Source organism: Clavelina lepadiformis, chromosome 6 (assembly GCF_947623445.1).
Source record: "Clavelina lepadiformis chromosome 6, kaClaLepa1.1, whole genome shotgun sequence".
Classification (NCBI taxonomy): domain Eukaryota; kingdom Metazoa; phylum Chordata; class Ascidiacea; order Aplousobranchia; family Clavelinidae; genus Clavelina; species Clavelina lepadiformis.
Genome location: NC_135245.1, coordinates 2,755,826 through 2,772,363, shown reverse-complemented (window position 1 = coordinate 2,772,363; position 16,538 = coordinate 2,755,826). Strand labels below are relative to the sequence as shown.

General features: G+C 38.3%; 1 protein-coding gene and 1 long non-coding RNA gene across 4 annotated transcripts; one reads left to right on the top strand and one right to left on the bottom strand.

Annotated features, from left to right (window-relative positions):
• Positions 1-276: 276 nt before the first annotated feature.
• LOC143462611 (thrombospondin-3-like) lies at positions 277-11,808 on the bottom strand. 3 transcript variants are annotated; one of them, XM_076960836.1, is made up of 23 exons: positions 11,205-11,808; positions 10,545-10,612; positions 10,299-10,462; positions 9,871-10,086; positions 8,620-8,740; positions 6,989-7,142; positions 6,409-6,577; positions 6,228-6,326; positions 5,951-6,076; positions 5,570-5,739; positions 5,418-5,492; positions 5,239-5,326; positions 4,850-5,031; positions 4,541-4,684; positions 4,307-4,430; positions 3,897-4,015; positions 3,372-3,494; positions 2,814-2,975; positions 2,319-2,511; positions 1,501-1,697; positions 1,173-1,345; positions 838-977; positions 277-709 (listed from the first exon to the last, which is right to left on the bottom strand). In XM_076960836.1, the coding sequence occupies exons 3-23, from the start codon at positions 10,372-10,374 to the stop codon at positions 672-674; spliced, it is 2,889 nt and encodes a 962-aa protein (XP_076816951.1). In that variant the 5' UTR covers positions 10,375-10,462; positions 10,545-10,612; positions 11,205-11,808; the 3' UTR covers positions 277-671. The 3 variants fall into 3 exon arrangements, with proteins under 3 accessions (XP_076816951.1, XP_076816952.1, XP_076816953.1); XM_076960837.1 differs by lacking the exons at positions 10,545-10,612; positions 11,205-11,808 and having other exon boundaries at positions 9,871-10,083; positions 10,299-10,430; XM_076960838.1 differs by lacking the exons at positions 10,299-10,462; positions 10,545-10,612; positions 11,205-11,808 and having other exon boundaries at positions 6,989-7,186; positions 9,871-10,006.
• LOC143462613 (uncharacterized) lies at positions 10,605-16,370 on the top strand. Its single transcript, XR_013118189.1, has 3 exons — positions 10,605-10,905; positions 14,820-14,955; positions 15,061-16,370. It is a non-coding gene; the product is annotated as an uncharacterized LOC143462613 (long non-coding RNA).
• The last annotated feature ends 168 nt before the right edge of the window (positions 16,371-16,538 follow it).

Sequence of the window (16,538 nt, the reverse complement as noted above, 5' to 3'; positions counted from 1 at the left end):
AAACAGGCAGCTCTTATTCGTCAACGTACTTTGCTGTAACGGAATTATTAAAACGTTTTTGTTTGTTTTCAAAACACAAGACTTTAACCTAAATATGATTTCAAAATTTCACTTTTCATTTCATATACACGTAAAACATTTTAGCGCACATTTTAACCGAGCTGCCATGTTGCTTGCAGCGTCTGCACATGTTGTGGTTTGCCCGCTATCAATAAGTTATGTTGACAAAAGTAGTTATATTTTAAGTTAAAAACCTGCTTTTTCATATCACGCAGGCAACGCAAGCCGTCTTTATTTTGCAAAACGCAAAGACGATCAAGAAAACTCAGTCCACAATGATTTAACTCAAGGCAGACGCAAGAGAAGATAAGTTAAACGTGAAGAACCACAGATTAACGGGCAAGCAAGCAATAAAAACTCAACGAACTGGTTTTTAATCATTAACAAACGCACTGTGGGCAGTGACGGGATGCCACACCTAAACCCAAACGTCACATTGGTCAGGCTTGGAAAGTCAGTCACTCATCGTGACATGACTCAGTTTGTCCCTTGTCAGGTACTTGGTAGTGTGAAGTTCAAAACGTTCAAAAAGGTGTTGAGGTATTTAAGGCGTTGACGAGTTTATTGAACACAAATGACTTCATCCAAGGGCAACTGTACCCCGAAACAAGTTAGTTCAGGGAATCCCTCTCGCTATCCGGCTGAGTATCTGAGAACAACAACGTAAGTTAGTTATTCTAAACGTCATAGATTTAATTATTAATAGTACGTCACGAATATCTTTCTGCCAAAGTAACGTATATAATTATAACATCACCATTTCGTCATAACGCTTACCGTTACATCTGTACATTAAGTTGGACCAGATAACGTTCTCCTGACTGAAGCAGAAGACGCCAAGTCTTCCTCCTTGGATCGTGGTATCCCGGATCACTCCTGTATCAGCAATGATCTCAGTCTGATGGAAGAAGATTATCCTGAAAGAAGAAGTCTCATTAAATTAAATCCCCGCTAAACCCAAGGATTCTATTCAGCATAATTGACTATTTCGATAAAGTTGGAGATAAAAAGGATTTTTCACTTGCGTGGTAAAATGTCTGATATTTTGGAGACCATCCAAGCATATCAAAGTGTTAGCCAATGCCCACGGTAACTTGAATGATATAAAATACCTTATATAACCAACTTTTGGGCGATGCTGCAGTTCCCAGCGATAAGAAGTTTTATCTTTCCAACCTTGCTTTATTGGGTCGCTCCATAGCACCTTAACCTCACCTGGTGTGTCGTAGGAATGCCAGAGTGCGTTCCTCATTCGTTCCCCGGGACCTTTTTGGGAGTTTACGACCTTAAAAATATTAAGTAATAAACCTGCTTAAACGTTTTTTATTGTATCGGCTTTGGCGATATCTTTTTATAGAATCCATAAAATGTTTTAAAAATATCCCACAGAATAGATGAAACCCCATTAAAAATTTTCATCACCGAAAAGTGCGTTGCTACCTTAAGCTGGAGCCCGGGTCTAGCCACCGCACGAAACGGGGTTGGCTTCCAGTAGGTTTGTTCGGTTTGTTTCCAGGTGACGACATAGAATCTCGCGCTGTTCTGATAACTGAATATAAAACCGGCGTAATCGTCGTCTGTAGCGGTATTGACGAAAAATGTTCCGCTAAAATCGACCCCGTCGAATGAATCAAAACCTAAATAAAGGGTCGTTTAGCGAAATGACTGAATAAGCAAGAAGGCGTAGGTGGGTGATAGGCATAGGTGGTGGGTGAGGTGGGTCAGCAGGGAGATTCCCTTGCAATGGCAAACGTTACCATGCTTGTTGGTTTTTGAACAAGGTAGAGTTAATGTTGAGACGTTGTTCTAATCATAGTGAACTGTGAGTCGCGAGGACAGAAAAAATGATTTGCCTATTTTCTACTCTACCTGTTTCTGGTATGTACAAATAGATTTTAAAAGGTAAGTCGGTGGTTCGTATGTATGTAGAAAAACCACACAAGAATCTTATGACGTGATGTCATTTATCGTGTTTAACAGCCGATATGTGGGCGATGATCATAGCCTGTAATTAAAGCAATTAAGGAAGATAAAAGTCTTACATCACAGCGAGTGAGCTTTGAAATAACTTAAATCAAATTTTTGTGATAAGACCAGTTGAAAAAGAGAGTAGAAAAAGAAAGAAGGAGAAAGAGAGAGAGAGAGAGAGAGAGAGAGAAAGGAAAAAAGCATAACAACGTTGCGAGTTAATGACTCTTTTAAACGAAAACTGAAAGAAAACTAATTACCTCATCTAGCGGGAGCGAAATGCGACGTACCTATAGCTAGACCCGGGTCACTGTTCTGAGTTTGAATAATTTCTCGTCCTTGATTCAGAACAATCCAGTACGGATCAACTTGAGCGTCGCCCTGTGGATCAAGGACAACGCTCTGGTAAGTTCGGAAGTCGGTCGTCGTAACGTCAGCATTTTCAGGACACGCGTCACGCCAATCTTTAACCAAGTCGCCATCCTAAGAAAAAAACATTTTGGTAAATATACAAGTAAAATGCATAAACATATTACATATAGATAACATTTAGAGTTCATTTGGTAAATTCGTAAAGTAACAAAAGCAGGATGATAAATTTAGATCTCCTCTGTGGAAAGATGGCTACGGTGGTAAGTAGCCTAATAATACTCAAAATTAGGCCTAGCTCAACAAAGTATACCTGACAGCGATTTTCTCCTAACTGCATCACTACAGTACACAGAGGTGCCATGAAACTTTGATCGTTTAATCGAAATTCCTCTAACATATATTTTTCAGAAAACCTGGTCAGTCTCACAAGCATCTCCAATCCCGTCCTCATCTCGATCCAACTGGCTTGGGTTGTAAATCAACCTGCAGTTGTCGGCTACTGCACCGATCCCGTAATCCGGGACACCGTCGTCGTCATCATCGTCATCGCATGCGTCACCCTGACCGTCGTTGTCCTTTAAATCGAAAAACTATGTAATTTGTGTATCTACTCGGTTGGGGTCAATTCACGTTGCGAAATTTATCCATTAAACAGGTGATATGTGAGAAGTAGTTTTACGCTGCATTTTTTTCTTGGGTGTCGACCTTAATCCTAAAGCCGGAATATGTCAAATAATAAGAATTTTAAAAGAGTTATATCTATATAGTTTGGGAAATTTTTTGAACTTTATTTGAGGTTCTAGTTAAAAGTAATTCAAAGTCTTCAAATGGTCCAACCATATTAACAACATCTACAAATCTTAATTTTTAGGCCATTATCATTTGTTTAGTGAGATTATTTCCGTATTTCTCTGTTCGTTAACTAATCAAGTGTCAGACTTATCCGAGCTTTGTCTGGAAAACTGTCATACCGTGTCCAGCTGAGCGCTGTTGATGACGTAGGGACAATTATCGACGTTGTTTTGGTGGCCATCACCATCAGCGTCTGCGTCATCATCGCACATATCTCCGAGCAAGTCGTCATCAGAATCCACCTGGCATTACAGATTGTTACAAATGCACACAAAAGTAAGCAAACAAAGACCCAAAATTTGAGAACTTTGGGTTAAAAAGTTTTCCTGCTTCTTTTTCTTTTTTGTATAAATTAATTCAAAAGCATTTATTGTTAAGCATTAGCATTAGCATTAGCACTACCATTAGCACTAGCACTAGCACTAGCACTAGCACTAGCACTAGCACTAGCACTAGCACTAGCACTAGCACTAGCACTAGCACTAGCACTAGCACTAGCACTAGCACTAGCACTAGCACTAGCACTAGCACTAGCACTAGCACTAGCACTAGCACTAGCACTAGCACTAGCACTAGCACTAGCACTAGCACTAGCACTAGCACTAGCACTAGCACTAGCACTAGCATTAACGTTAATATTTAACCTGCAAAGGGTTGCTGACAGCAGGGCAGTTGTCGCAAGAATCTCCCACACCGTCATTATCAGTATCAGCCTGCTGGTAGTTAGGCACCGTCGGACAGTTGTCAGCATAATTTGTTATTCTTAGATGAATAATTATAGCAAATCAGCTCCTAGTACACATTAATGGCTTTGATACATCAACCATGCGACACTATTTCACGACTCTTTATCTTCCACAACGCTGGCAACAGGCGGGAAAACTGCTTCCAGGTTACTTAATTCAAAACATGAGTTTCATTACTTTTTATCTTACTTCTTACTCTGCTATTTATACGTAGAAATATAGGTTGCGTGCTACTTTGTTGCTTATTCTTAGATACGTTTGAATACTCATAATGAACAAGTAACAGAATATCGATGGAATACTCATACCGTCCCCGTCTATGTCGTCGTCACAAGTATCGCCTTCTCCATTTCCGTCCGTGTCCTCCTGGTTCGGATTTTTAATGTTCGGGCAGTTGTCGCAGGCGTCGCCCAACCAGTCCATGTCCGAGTTCTACACATTTGGCAACTTATCTGGTTTACTAAATGAATTTTTCAGCTAAAACTTGTTGTTTATCTGAAATTAGTCTCTCTACATAGGTCAAAATAATGGTTAAGATTCACCTGTTGATCGGGGTTGGAAACCAGCACACAGTTATCCTCCATGTTTGAGATTCCGTCGTTATCGGCGTCTTCGTCGCACTTATCCCCTTCCTCGTCGTTGTCGGAGTCCTCTTGTCCACTATTTGGTACTGTCGGGCAATTATCCTTCAAAAATTAAATTATCTTTATGTGGGGACCTTTGTATTGTAGTAAGTTAGCCAATGTGCGCAGAATGCAGTGTGTCGTTCAAGATGTGCATTAACAGTGCCAAAAGTGCTGGTTACAAAATGATTACAAATATATTTTAACAAGTTTATCAAATTTTTTCACCTGACGACAACTTTTATCTTCGCAGGAAAGTTCTTCATCCGGGACTCCATCGTGATCCGAATCTTTTCCGCAAACATATCCGTTGCCAGCGTAGCCGACGTCACAAAAGCAGCTATATTCCACCCCGCCTCTGTTCTTATCGATCACCTCACAACTTGCATGGAGATGGCATGGGTTGATTTCTGGATGACAAAAGCATGTTTAATAGGAGTCAAATGTTTGGAGGAATTAAATGTTTGACCCAAAAGAAAAGTAGAAGCAAAGAATGAGAGAAATGACTTAAAATAGATGGCAATCGCGATGACAGTCCCGTATAAACAGTGTCAAGTTTAAAAAAATGTACCACGTTGTAAGTTTCAAGCAGTTTCACTTCAAACAATCTCGCTCACCTCCATCAGAGCAGTGTCTGATTGCTCGACATCCTTGGATCTGATTCCCTGCGTATCCTTTAATGCAGTCGCCGCAGGAGAACGAGCCCTAACAACAAGTTTTTTTCAAGTCTTTTTTAATTAAAAAGTGTTTTTCTTTTTTTTTCAATTTACGTTAAATATAAATTTCCTAAACTTACTGCGATGTTATTGCAACGAGAATACTTTGCGCACCCGCCGTTGTTAACCAGGCATTCATCAACGTCCACACAAACCTGAAGGACAAGTGCTATAAGAATGTGGTGGTGATAAACGTGAGACAAAATTACCAATCCCTTTATCAGCCTATTACCTGCTTGTCGTACGAGCTACCGTGAACTGCTGCTTTTTCGAAAGTTTCCTCGTATCCAGTGGGACAAGCGGCACAGCTGAAACCATCAACGGTGTTCTCACACGTTGTTAATTCAGAACAGGGTCTGACAGCTTCGCACATATTTATGTCTTCACAGATTGTGCCGTTCCCTGGTCAATTTAACACGTCACTGAGCTTTAGCTTTAATTTTCCGAACATGTTTCTAATATTTTTATCTATTGTAACAAGACTTATTCTCTGTTATGCAGCTTTTAGTTTATGTTTCGTAGTCATTTATTTCTTTGTTCTTTAACTGAATATAATTATATAGGCTGTAATTGTGTTTTGTAATCCTATTTTTTTCTAGAACAACTTGCCAACCTTCAGAACCCATCGGACATTCTCCACATACAAAGCCATCAACACTGTCATGGCATTTCACTCCGTCATGGCATGGCTTGTCCTTGCATGTAGTTTTGGAAGTGGACCTGACGCCACTGACGGTACCTGGTGTAAGATAAAAAGTTGAATGCTGCTGAAGCGGTGTAGACTACTTTTTTGTCAGCAGAACTTGCACAAAAGCCATATAATACAATATTAATGGCAAACTGCTCAATGTTCGCTTTTGCATAACAACACAAGTCAGAGCCTTTCCTACCACACAATGAACAACTTTGCATTGTTTTTCGTAGCTCTCTTGTTTCTGCAATATGAAGCTTCAGATCTCTGTATAATTCTCGCATTACCGACGACAGATCTACAAAAATGTGGAAACGATGCATTGAAATTAAGGTGTCAATATAACAAACGGCATTTAAGACATTTTTTTCATTATTAACCCGATATTTGCGCTATAAGTTCCGACATTGGTTCAAATTTGTTAATCATCCGAAGCGCTTCCTCAAGGGGTAGATTCGGAATGTCTCCTTCATAACAATCTTTCATATAATTGCGTTGCATGTACGGCAAGGTTTGGTCATTTACCAAAATCGCCCGGCGTACATGACCCTGTGTAAGAAGATTTCGATTTAATATTCATTAAATTAATATGCGTTTAATTTGGTATGTTAACGTTACCTTCTACAGTTATATAAACGCGTCTACTTTCCCACTTGGACGAACGTTCAACAAAAAACTATTAGGTTTAGATGTCGAGGTGACAGCTTTCTGTAGGCTACAATGAAAAGCAGCGACGTGATTTTACCACCACAGGCAACGGTTGCGCTCGTATAAAAACCTTTCACGGTTTTCCTAATTTCCTATTAGGAGCTGAAAACATCATGACTTCCTTCCGACACTCTCTATGTACATTTCATTTCAAGGTGCAGGAACACTTACCGGCGTATAAGAAACTTCGTTCTTTTTGTAGAACAGCGTCTAGGTTTCGATACTCGCGATACAATTTCCTTGGATTCTTACCTTTAGATTAACACTTCGCCTTCTCCCGAATTTCACAAAAGTTTTTGTTTCGTTGCTGCTTGAAAATGATGACTCAGACATCCACGGCGATATGTGCTGGCGTGCTTGGGCCACACAATCGACGACCAAGGATGCCTTGACGGAGTTTGTCTCCCTGGATACGTCAAAATGTGTTGCTTGCAGATTACAACTGTTGGCCTATTATTTATTTTATAAGTTATTAGTTATTACTGTTGTCCTATTATAAGTTCTTATTAGGCTAAACTGTGTTATTGGTCAGTTTCGGCAATATTGTGCAACGATGCATATGACTGTGCAACGATGCATGACTGTGCAACGATGCATGACTGTGCAACGATGCATGACTGTGCAACGATGCATGACTGTGATATGAACACTACCCTTATTCGTTACCAATAAGCCAACTTCATTCCAATCTTGCAAGCAGAAGAAATGAACACGCGCTCGATAAAGAATAAAGTAGAAAAGTACTCAAAGAGCGCATATACCTCCGGCAAGCCAACATAATACTTCTCTGTGCCATAATACCTATAGCCAGGGTTGCCATCAATGTTCCCTCTAATTTTTCACGAGTCTGAGCAAACACACTAACTCCCTGAGCGGTCCCTTGGACCACTGTGAGCAACATCAGACGTGCGCACTGTGGCCATTATTATGCGTTTATTTTATTTTCAATTCAGTTTGGATTTTTTTCTTGTGCGTAGCACAGATTTTCTGTGCGCGGAGACCGTGTCAGCAGTGCGCATTTGCGCACGCGCGCAGCTTAGAGGGAACATTGGTTGCCATACCGTCCTTATTTTACAGGTCCGTGTCTTAGAATATATTTTTGTTCTTTTTTCTAAGAAATGTCCTTATTTTCTATTTTTCTTCTATTTTTTTTCCTTATTTTCTTCTGCGTTCCTTATAGCCTACATGTCAGAGCACAGCATCGATTTTCCGTAATCCATTTTATAGTAAGTGGTTGAAAAACTGTTTTAATGTCCCTGCTATGTAACGAACACATATAGCCTGAGATAATAACCAGGAAGCTTAATGCAAGCCAAATTTTCGGTTTATTCCCTTACACCAATCATTTTCTTTTTGATACATATGACTTGCCCAATGCCCATCCGTTACAACAATTAAATTTTTCCCGTAGGCTAATTATTTTTTTTGTATTTTTTGCCTGTGGTCTACAAACAAGGTAGGTTTATAATCGCGACAAAGTAGTATGTTAGGCTTTGGAAGCTACAAGCCTACTTGCTTGCTGCATTAAGTTTAATAAAGAGAAATGCTAAAAAGCGTTATGTTTCGGACCTATTTCTTTAGTTAGTATAAAACCGAATAAACAGGTAGCCTATACGTACTACATTACTACAGTATATAGGACTTTTTGTATTTTCCTATGTTAAAAAAGCTTTTATCATCCCCAAGTGCCCAAGCCTGTCATATATAAGAGGTACTAATAAATTAACCTACGTGGACAATGCATCAGCCAAGACTAGCTCGTACAGAGCTGTTAATTAAATAATTAATTATAATACATCGGTAAGGAATTGGCCTATGATATTATAGGACAAAAATAAACGTTCACGTTAATAAAAAGCGTAAGCTGCATAAAGTTGACTTACGGCAGAATATGCAGATGCATAATGATTGTATGCCATTCATTATCAAATAACCAAATGTTTCTAAACGTGGCGACATTCATTGCGTCATCTTCATCATCATTTGCTCGGTACTTAAGCAAAACTAAAAAGCAACAAAACCAAAATTACTTTCCCGAAAATACTTATTTATTTATTTCATACGTTTTTACATTTATTCAAAGGTACTTTGAAAGTACCGACGGTAACAGTACCGGTACTTAGCAAAAAATGTACCGACGGTTTCGGTATTCGGTAATGTTTTAAACAAGTAGTTCGGTACTTTGTCGGTACTCGATACTTTTTGTGCAAACGATGCTGCTGCAAATGCAATGTTTGCCGCAATTAAGTCCTCGGTAAAGGTTACTCCAGGTCAAAACATATGTGACGGTAATCGCTTGCAATTTTACTTGACATTTCTAGATTAAAAAAGATCGACAGATGCTAAAATTAATATTAAGGATTAATTAACATGTATTTTTGAAAATATACTTGTTAAAATTTTGAAATTATCACGTGAAAAGTACCGAGTACACGGACCGACTGAAATTTCTTGAAAAAAGTAATTCGGTAAACAAATTCGGTACTTTTTTTTCAATAGTACCGACGGTACAGGTTTCGGTACAGAAAAAGTATCGCGGTACCGCGGTACCGTCCACCTATGCATTTCTTTGACGATTTGGTAAACCAACTACGCCATGCCCAGGTTTTTTTTTAACGTTTGGTTTGGGTGACCGCTAAGTAGTTTTAAGAGACCGCAAGTGTTTCATTTAAATACCAAAAAATAGCCATATTTGGTTGTCCAGTCTTGCAAGTCCAAATTTTGGGAAACCGCTGGAGAAATTTGGGGGACCTTTTCGGTCCCCCAAAACACCTTAAAAAAAAACACTGGCCATGCCTTTTGTTGTTTTGCGTTAACATATATAAGTCTATGCTATAGCTTTATAGGCCAACTTTGTTTTATCGAAAAAAACATCCATTTGTAGGTAATTATTAATAATTTACACCATACCGATTTGCTGAAACATTATTGTCAGGATTTTCAAAAACTTTAATGATAACACAGTTGCCTGCTAAAGTAACAGTAGAATCAATTTTTGTCCAACTTGTAAAGATAGGTTTATTCATGACCCAATCCGAGTGATGGATTGTGGTGATTTATCAAGAAATATTACTAGTAGTCACTTTACATCCAGATCACTACTACGGTATAAGCTCACCAAAGTATCACCATACCTTTTCCTTTATGGCCATTAATAGCGATTTCGAAAAACTTCCTTTCAGCCGAAGCAATCCCGTTGTAGAACCCAACAACAATCGGAGTATCTTTAAAAGGTGATTTAATGTCTATGGCAAGAGCTAAAAAAGTTCCGTCTTGAAACGCGCGGGAAACTTTTTTATCTTTCACTTCGATTAAATGCCGGTTTTTCAATGCTTTGGTGAGATCAACTTCTGATAAAATTGAAAAAGCTTTTAACAATGAGTATGATGTAGGATTGTAGGCTATCGTTACAAACAAAGATACAGTGGCAGCATCTTGTGCACCAAACTTCCGGTAAATGCAACGTGACTTTACGCAGCTTGTACTATAAACAGTGTATACAGTGCATAATGATATACCTAAACATAAACCTATCAGCAAGCCTAACAATGATGAACTATACCTCCTGGGCTTTTCGAAGCTTCCGCCGTGCAGACTAAGTAAATCAGCGCAATCAGCACAACGCAATGTTTTTCCATCCTACAGTGTCTGCTGAAAGCTAGCAGCGAACACTTTCTTGTCTTGAATACCCTGGTCGACGTTGTAGAAGCTTCGACAGCAGCAACTCTGTTACCAGCAAGTGATCGATTGTTTAGCAACGGGCGGTATTTTGAGAACAGTTGTTCGAGCTTGTAGGTGCAAAGTTAACCTGGTTTTGGCGACAGTTTTTGCGCTTCTTCAAACCGGACATGAGCAGCAGAAAAAAGTTGTATTTGTCTGTAAAACCGTAGAAAAAGCTGAAAAGTCGTATATAGTTTTGATTTACAGTTTAGAAATGGACAATTCCGGGTATAAGGCTAATCTAACAAATAAAGACCATTCTAACAGCTCGAAATCATAACGTGGGATGGGAGACAGCACTCATTAACGGAATGAAGAAAGTAACGAATCTATGGAAAGTCGCTATATCATGGAAAACGAAGAACCTCGACCAGAACGTGTTGTCTACGACTCATGAGTAGTTTCGTGGTGGTCTTGGGATTCAACGTCGGTATTTCACGTTTTCTGCGGCAAGTTTTATTTTACCCGCGCAAGCGGATTCGCGTGGAAGGTTTGTCTTGATTCTTCGCTTTCCGCGAATAGTATATTGACAATATTACATCAACTCATGACTTCTGACTTCATGCAAATAAGTGTAACATGTCTCCGATTTCACCCTTCATTCATTCCGTTAATGCTGTCCTAACTGGTTTAATATCCCGACCTTTTCCTACTTGCGAACCCCCTTGCTATGCAATAATTCTTTTATCGCGGGCCCCCAACTTGAAATCGTTACTTAATAAGCTATGTGTGAGGAAGTAAAGTATACCTTGCGAGCCCAAGGCCTGGTACCACTGCTGTAGATCGTCCTGGATCCAGGGATGTCTGATTTGAAACACTCGCGGTTAATTGAAACGAAATGAAAGAACCACGTCACCGAATGAAAGTGTCAGGTGGCATAGAAGTTTTGTTTTCGTCTGGCTCGTATTGATCCAAAACAAACGTACAAGCAGCCTGAAATGTTGTAAGGTTTATTGAACAATAAGGAACAATTTTCTTGGGCTATACCTACATTGTAGTGAGAAAAGCGGTTTCCTTTTCATCTGACAAGCTTGGAGAGAAGTTTTCTGCAATACATTATGTTAAATATTTTGCTGTTGTAGTGGATGTAACTATTTCCACACGTACCAAACATTTTTCTCGCACAAAGGCAATTCCATCGTTGGAAAAAGTCGTCACGCGACGTTTGTTTCTATATTTACGTCATAATCCCCAACACGTTTAAGCGCTGAGGTCAATCTGAAAGATACTGTCAACAGATAAGAACCGAACTTTACGCAGCACTGAGACTGGTTTTACTTCTACCCGGTTACAAATAAAGTGCGGTAAACTTTAAACAGCATTATGCTGTAACAATCGCAGTTCAGTTAAAGTTAACGATATGTTTTAAGCAGCTGGGATAAATTTAGCATCAGCTTTTTGAATTGCTCAGTGTTACTGTTAAGTGACGTAATTTGCAACTTAAAATAGAATAGGGCAATTTTCTGAAAAACAGCGTTATTGCTAAGCCAGTCGCCACAAGTTGTTTACGAGAGGGTCGCATATTTGTATGAATAACAGACTAATACATTTATATTATGAGATACATTCGAAAGAGCAAGAATAATTTTATTTATAAAAAATGTGTTTACGTACGCTATCTTTTCTATAGCTTTGTCTATTCATTGTTGTATTTGCTACAATAATTAATTATAGTTTTCCAGCGTATTCCTACGATATCATGAGCGCATTCCTTTGATGGAGTAAAATACGCGCCCTTGAAAACAATATTTTTCTACTTTGCTAGAAGTAAATCTACTGTGTTAAGTTTGTTTATAGGCAACTGTGCACGGAATGTGTTCAGTGGAATAACTACACCAGTGGCGCATTTTGTGACGCAGTGGGCTGGCGAAGGCAGAATGCAGCTTGGTGAATTGGTTGGTAAACAGTTCATGAACGGAAAAGTTAACAAACTATTTCGAGTTGTAGGCACGATGGTAGCAAAAGATCTAATCAGTTTCTTTGATGCCAGGGCGATATAAAGTTATGTTTGCTTCGTAATTGCACCAGGTACTCGAGGTTATCGCCATTGTTGGTGAAAACAATTCGTCGTGAACGAAGTATGTCTAAAAATAACGCTAAACCATCAGTTAAAGTTTCTATAATTGCAAATGAAGTTTCTAAATTTCATGGACATCATACGTCGAACACCGATGATACGATTTTCAGCTTTCGCGATGTGCATTTATAATTTATAAGAACAAAAAAAGCAATTAAATGCAGCCTAACAGCAGTTAAAAAGAAGCCATAACAGTGATATAGTAGATAGCATCATCCGATAAACTTTCTTCAACATATAAGCTAATTAACATTATCATGTACATAAAGGAATTTTCTCCCCGTAGATGTCGCATGATTCATAGTCTTAAACACCGTTTGTCGTCTGCACACCTACGTAGTCCAGCGACCATAATTGGGCCAATTTCTTTTAGCATGTTTTATCGGCAATTGGTTGTCACTTAACGACGATTAATTTTTCGCGCTTCCGGCAAAAATATGTAAATTGAGTCACGTGTTGTGACTGGTGACCTCAAAATGTTCCGTAAACGCCACAAGGTGTTGGTGGATTTGTGGTGACAGTTGGTGACGAAATGATAAAAATTTTCAAACCTCGTATTTATGCTTATTTGGAGGCAAAAATTCACAGAGCTAAATTGAGTCAGAGCGAGACAAAGCAGCTTTGCTAACTATTTTGTTGCCTAAGGGTCATTGCTTCAAGGCTAAAAATATTGGTAATAAAATTTGAAACCCGTTTAATTAATAAATATTTAAGCTCGCTTTTCTACGATTTCAGAACTATAAAGAAGATGATCGAAGGATAATTCAATAATCGATGCCTACACCATGTAGGCTACCTGAAAGTGCGTCAACGGTCTAATTAGAATGTTATTTTGCGGCAAGAATTCCCCATTAAAAAAAATCGTCATATTTATAAATATCATAATTGTCATGACTTCGTTTTTTAAAGTTCTTTGTGTATTAGAGAATGTTCTAAAACTACTACTGGATCCTCAAGAGTTAAATCACACGTTGGAAATTATTGTTATGTAGAAAGTGCAAGTAATTACCTAAATCAAAGATTTACTGATACAAGTAATTTGATATTTGAGCGATCAACGTTGGGAAACGTGGAAATATTTTTTCATAGTTTTAACAAGTTTCTGGTTGATGCGACTCAAATTTGGGAAGCTTTAGGCCGACAGTAATAGACTGATAACATATACGCCCTTAGCTATTGCAAGCGCATAAACAATTGACGATCTTCAAAAACAACTTTGCCGACGCTATGGCAAGAAGTAAGATCACTGTCGCATTCTGACCTAAAACCTTCGGGCGATGTAGGGTTCTGCGGGCGATAATTCCGATAAAATTGCAAAATGTTTAAGCAATTATGACCGAGGTGGTCGCTGAAGTTGGCATAGAATAACGCCAAAGCTACAGTATGTCAACAGTTAGAGTTGAAACAATGAAAACTGCCTCTGTACAATCGTTGATTAGAGATAACCTTATTATGTAGGGTGATTCGTTATTGATCTAAAAACTTAAACATTTGTCTTTATTGACTTTATTCAACGAAATAAAAAAGGAGCGACAAAACAGAAACATCCCTTTAATTGATGCTTAAATCGTGATGTGAACAGACGTAGTATTTTTCATTCTCTGGTAGGAAATTTTTGTCTTCGGCCAATAGCCTATAGAGCTTGGAAAAACTCTGTTCCACTAAATCAGTTGTTGGTTGGCAACCTTGTAGCAAGCCGTTGCTTGATGAATAGAGCAACGTAATAAATGCGTCATAAATATATGATATTGATAGTCAAAATTCTATACTCTTTACAATCATTTGTAATATACAACCTATTTTTATTATCTTTTCTGGAATATTGAAAAGTAAAAGTGTAAAGAAAATATTATGCAACAAAATTTGCATAACCTGTGTGAAAACGTAAAATGTCCTAAAAACAGAAAAACTGACTTTAAAAAAAGGTATTAACTTTGAATCGCCCTACTTATTAGCTCTAAATGTTAGTTAAAACGATAAAAGGTTATATGATCAAAACACAAAATATGTTAATGGTTCAGTTGCAAGAGCCCAAGTGGCCCTTTTTTGTTCTTTGGTGCTCGAGGTGAAGGCAGGAGCACTAAATCTAACGGAGAGGAGACAGAAGTTTTTAGGATGCATGTTGTAGCTAATATATCGGCATAATTACATTATGCCTTATTTGTTTTGGTTGGTTACTTAATTGGTTTTAAAATATTATCTTAAAGGAACAGGCGTCTTAAGATAGAAAATGCACTTGCAGCTTTTTATTAAATTTTCTTTTCCTATTTTTATTATCTTTTGCAGGCAATAAAGATTTGTAATAAGTACATTGTTCATGTTTGCTTATAGCCAATGCAGTGAATACTCATAGAATCTTTCAGACAATGCGATGATGAAGCTTTTAACTGCTGTTTTAACACTTACATACTATCATTCACAGGTAACTAAATTAAAAGATATTCTAACGATGTAAATTCCAAAAGTAAATGATTTCATTTTAGATTGATCATTAACTAATGGATGTAAAACAATTTGTTCTTGGCAGTGTTCATGAGTCTGTACAACGTCATTGTAAGTCGGTTTTCGTATTCGTCGGAAAATCTTACAATCACTGAAACTACCCCTCAACCACTCCCCACAAGTCCCAGCATAACAAGGCCGGACTCATCTTACTACCCGTTGTCCACCAAGATTTGCGCGTGCGCTTTAGCGGCTGGATCGACGTACTTAACTATGACGTTAGCCTGGCACGCCATGAGAACTTGGAGACAAGCTTTCGTCTCGAAAGTTAATCATTTATGCCTGTTTTCTTCGTTTGCGACGACGCTATTTTGTCTGAACACATTGCTTATGATATGGTCCCAGTTACCTATGCAGGTACTAGCTTGGATGCACGGAGCTTTCTACTGGATTAGCATATCCTTAACCTACACGATCTTGTGGGCACGCCAGAGAAAATTTTACTCCGACGACCTGCTGAGCCAAAACATCACCAGATGTCACAAAGTCATGAGCAGTTTGGTAATCTTTGTCATTTATCTCTGCTTTGGCGGCGTCGTGATATCGTTTCAGTTAAAAATGAACAGCAGCTCTTGGATTTCTCTCGGTGGAGTTGATAATATACTACCAGTTGGAGTTCTTCTAATCTTTATTTGTTTTGTCAGTCAGTTTATTTTGTTATTTTTGCTGGTGAATCCCCTAATAGGAGAAGACAACACAACGCTTTGCGAAATTCTGCGATTCAAATTGAAGAAAGACATTCACAAAATGGTGGTGCGGCTTGCCTTTTGTGCACTTGTTTGTATTTTTACCACGATAATAACCAGCGCAATTGTACTCTTAAATTCTGCTAAAATCATAAACATTTTCTGGGGTCATCTTGTTGCCCTTGACCTTTTAATAAACACGGTGACGACTGTGTGTACTTTTGCCAATTGGAAACAAAAATTTTTTCCTTATATCTCGTTTCATAAATAATTCTTTTGTTTTGTTTATCAACTGATTTAATGTTTATTGTACAAGCATTTTTTCCTGATCCTTGTCGTCAACAAAACCACTTAGCTTCGTATGTTTAAGTATTTTTTAAGTGTCTACATTCATGCTTTAATATCGCCTCGTGTTCTTCAAAAACTTCTGTAATTATTTATTTATTTCGTTCTAAAGCACGTGACATGATGATTGACAAATCCAGCGGGTATTCAGGTAAGTGGCTTGTATTGCTTTGTTTTTTCAAGTTTCCTGTATTTGCATCGACATTTGCATTATATGTGCATTTTATTGTATTTGTGTTCATATCTCGTGTTTCGTGCTAACTTTAACTCGGAGAAAGACGCAAAATACAAACAGCAAAAATTTCTCCTCTGGTGAGGTATTTCGTGTTGAACAGAGTTTTAAAAATAGCTTCACTCCAGGAACAAAAAATAAACTTGCTATTCCAAATTAGGAACCGAAAAGTATTTGATCACGTGCTTTGATAGTATAATGAGCTATTCGCGAACATGAAAGTTCTACCAGTGCAACATA

Coding starts and splice junctions, on each gene's coding strand:
- LOC143462611 (XM_076960836.1), bottom strand. CDS start 10,374: ATGGAAAAACATTGCGTTGTGCTGATTGCGCTGATTTACTTAGTCTGC. Junction 7,143..8,619: donor ATGCATCTGCATATTCTGCC/GTAAGTCAACTT, acceptor TGACGTATCCAG/GGAGACAAACTCCGTCAAGG. Junction 2,976..3,371: donor ACAGCGCTCAGCTGGACACG/GTATGACAGTTT, acceptor TTCGATTTAAAG/GACAACGACGGTCAGGGTGA.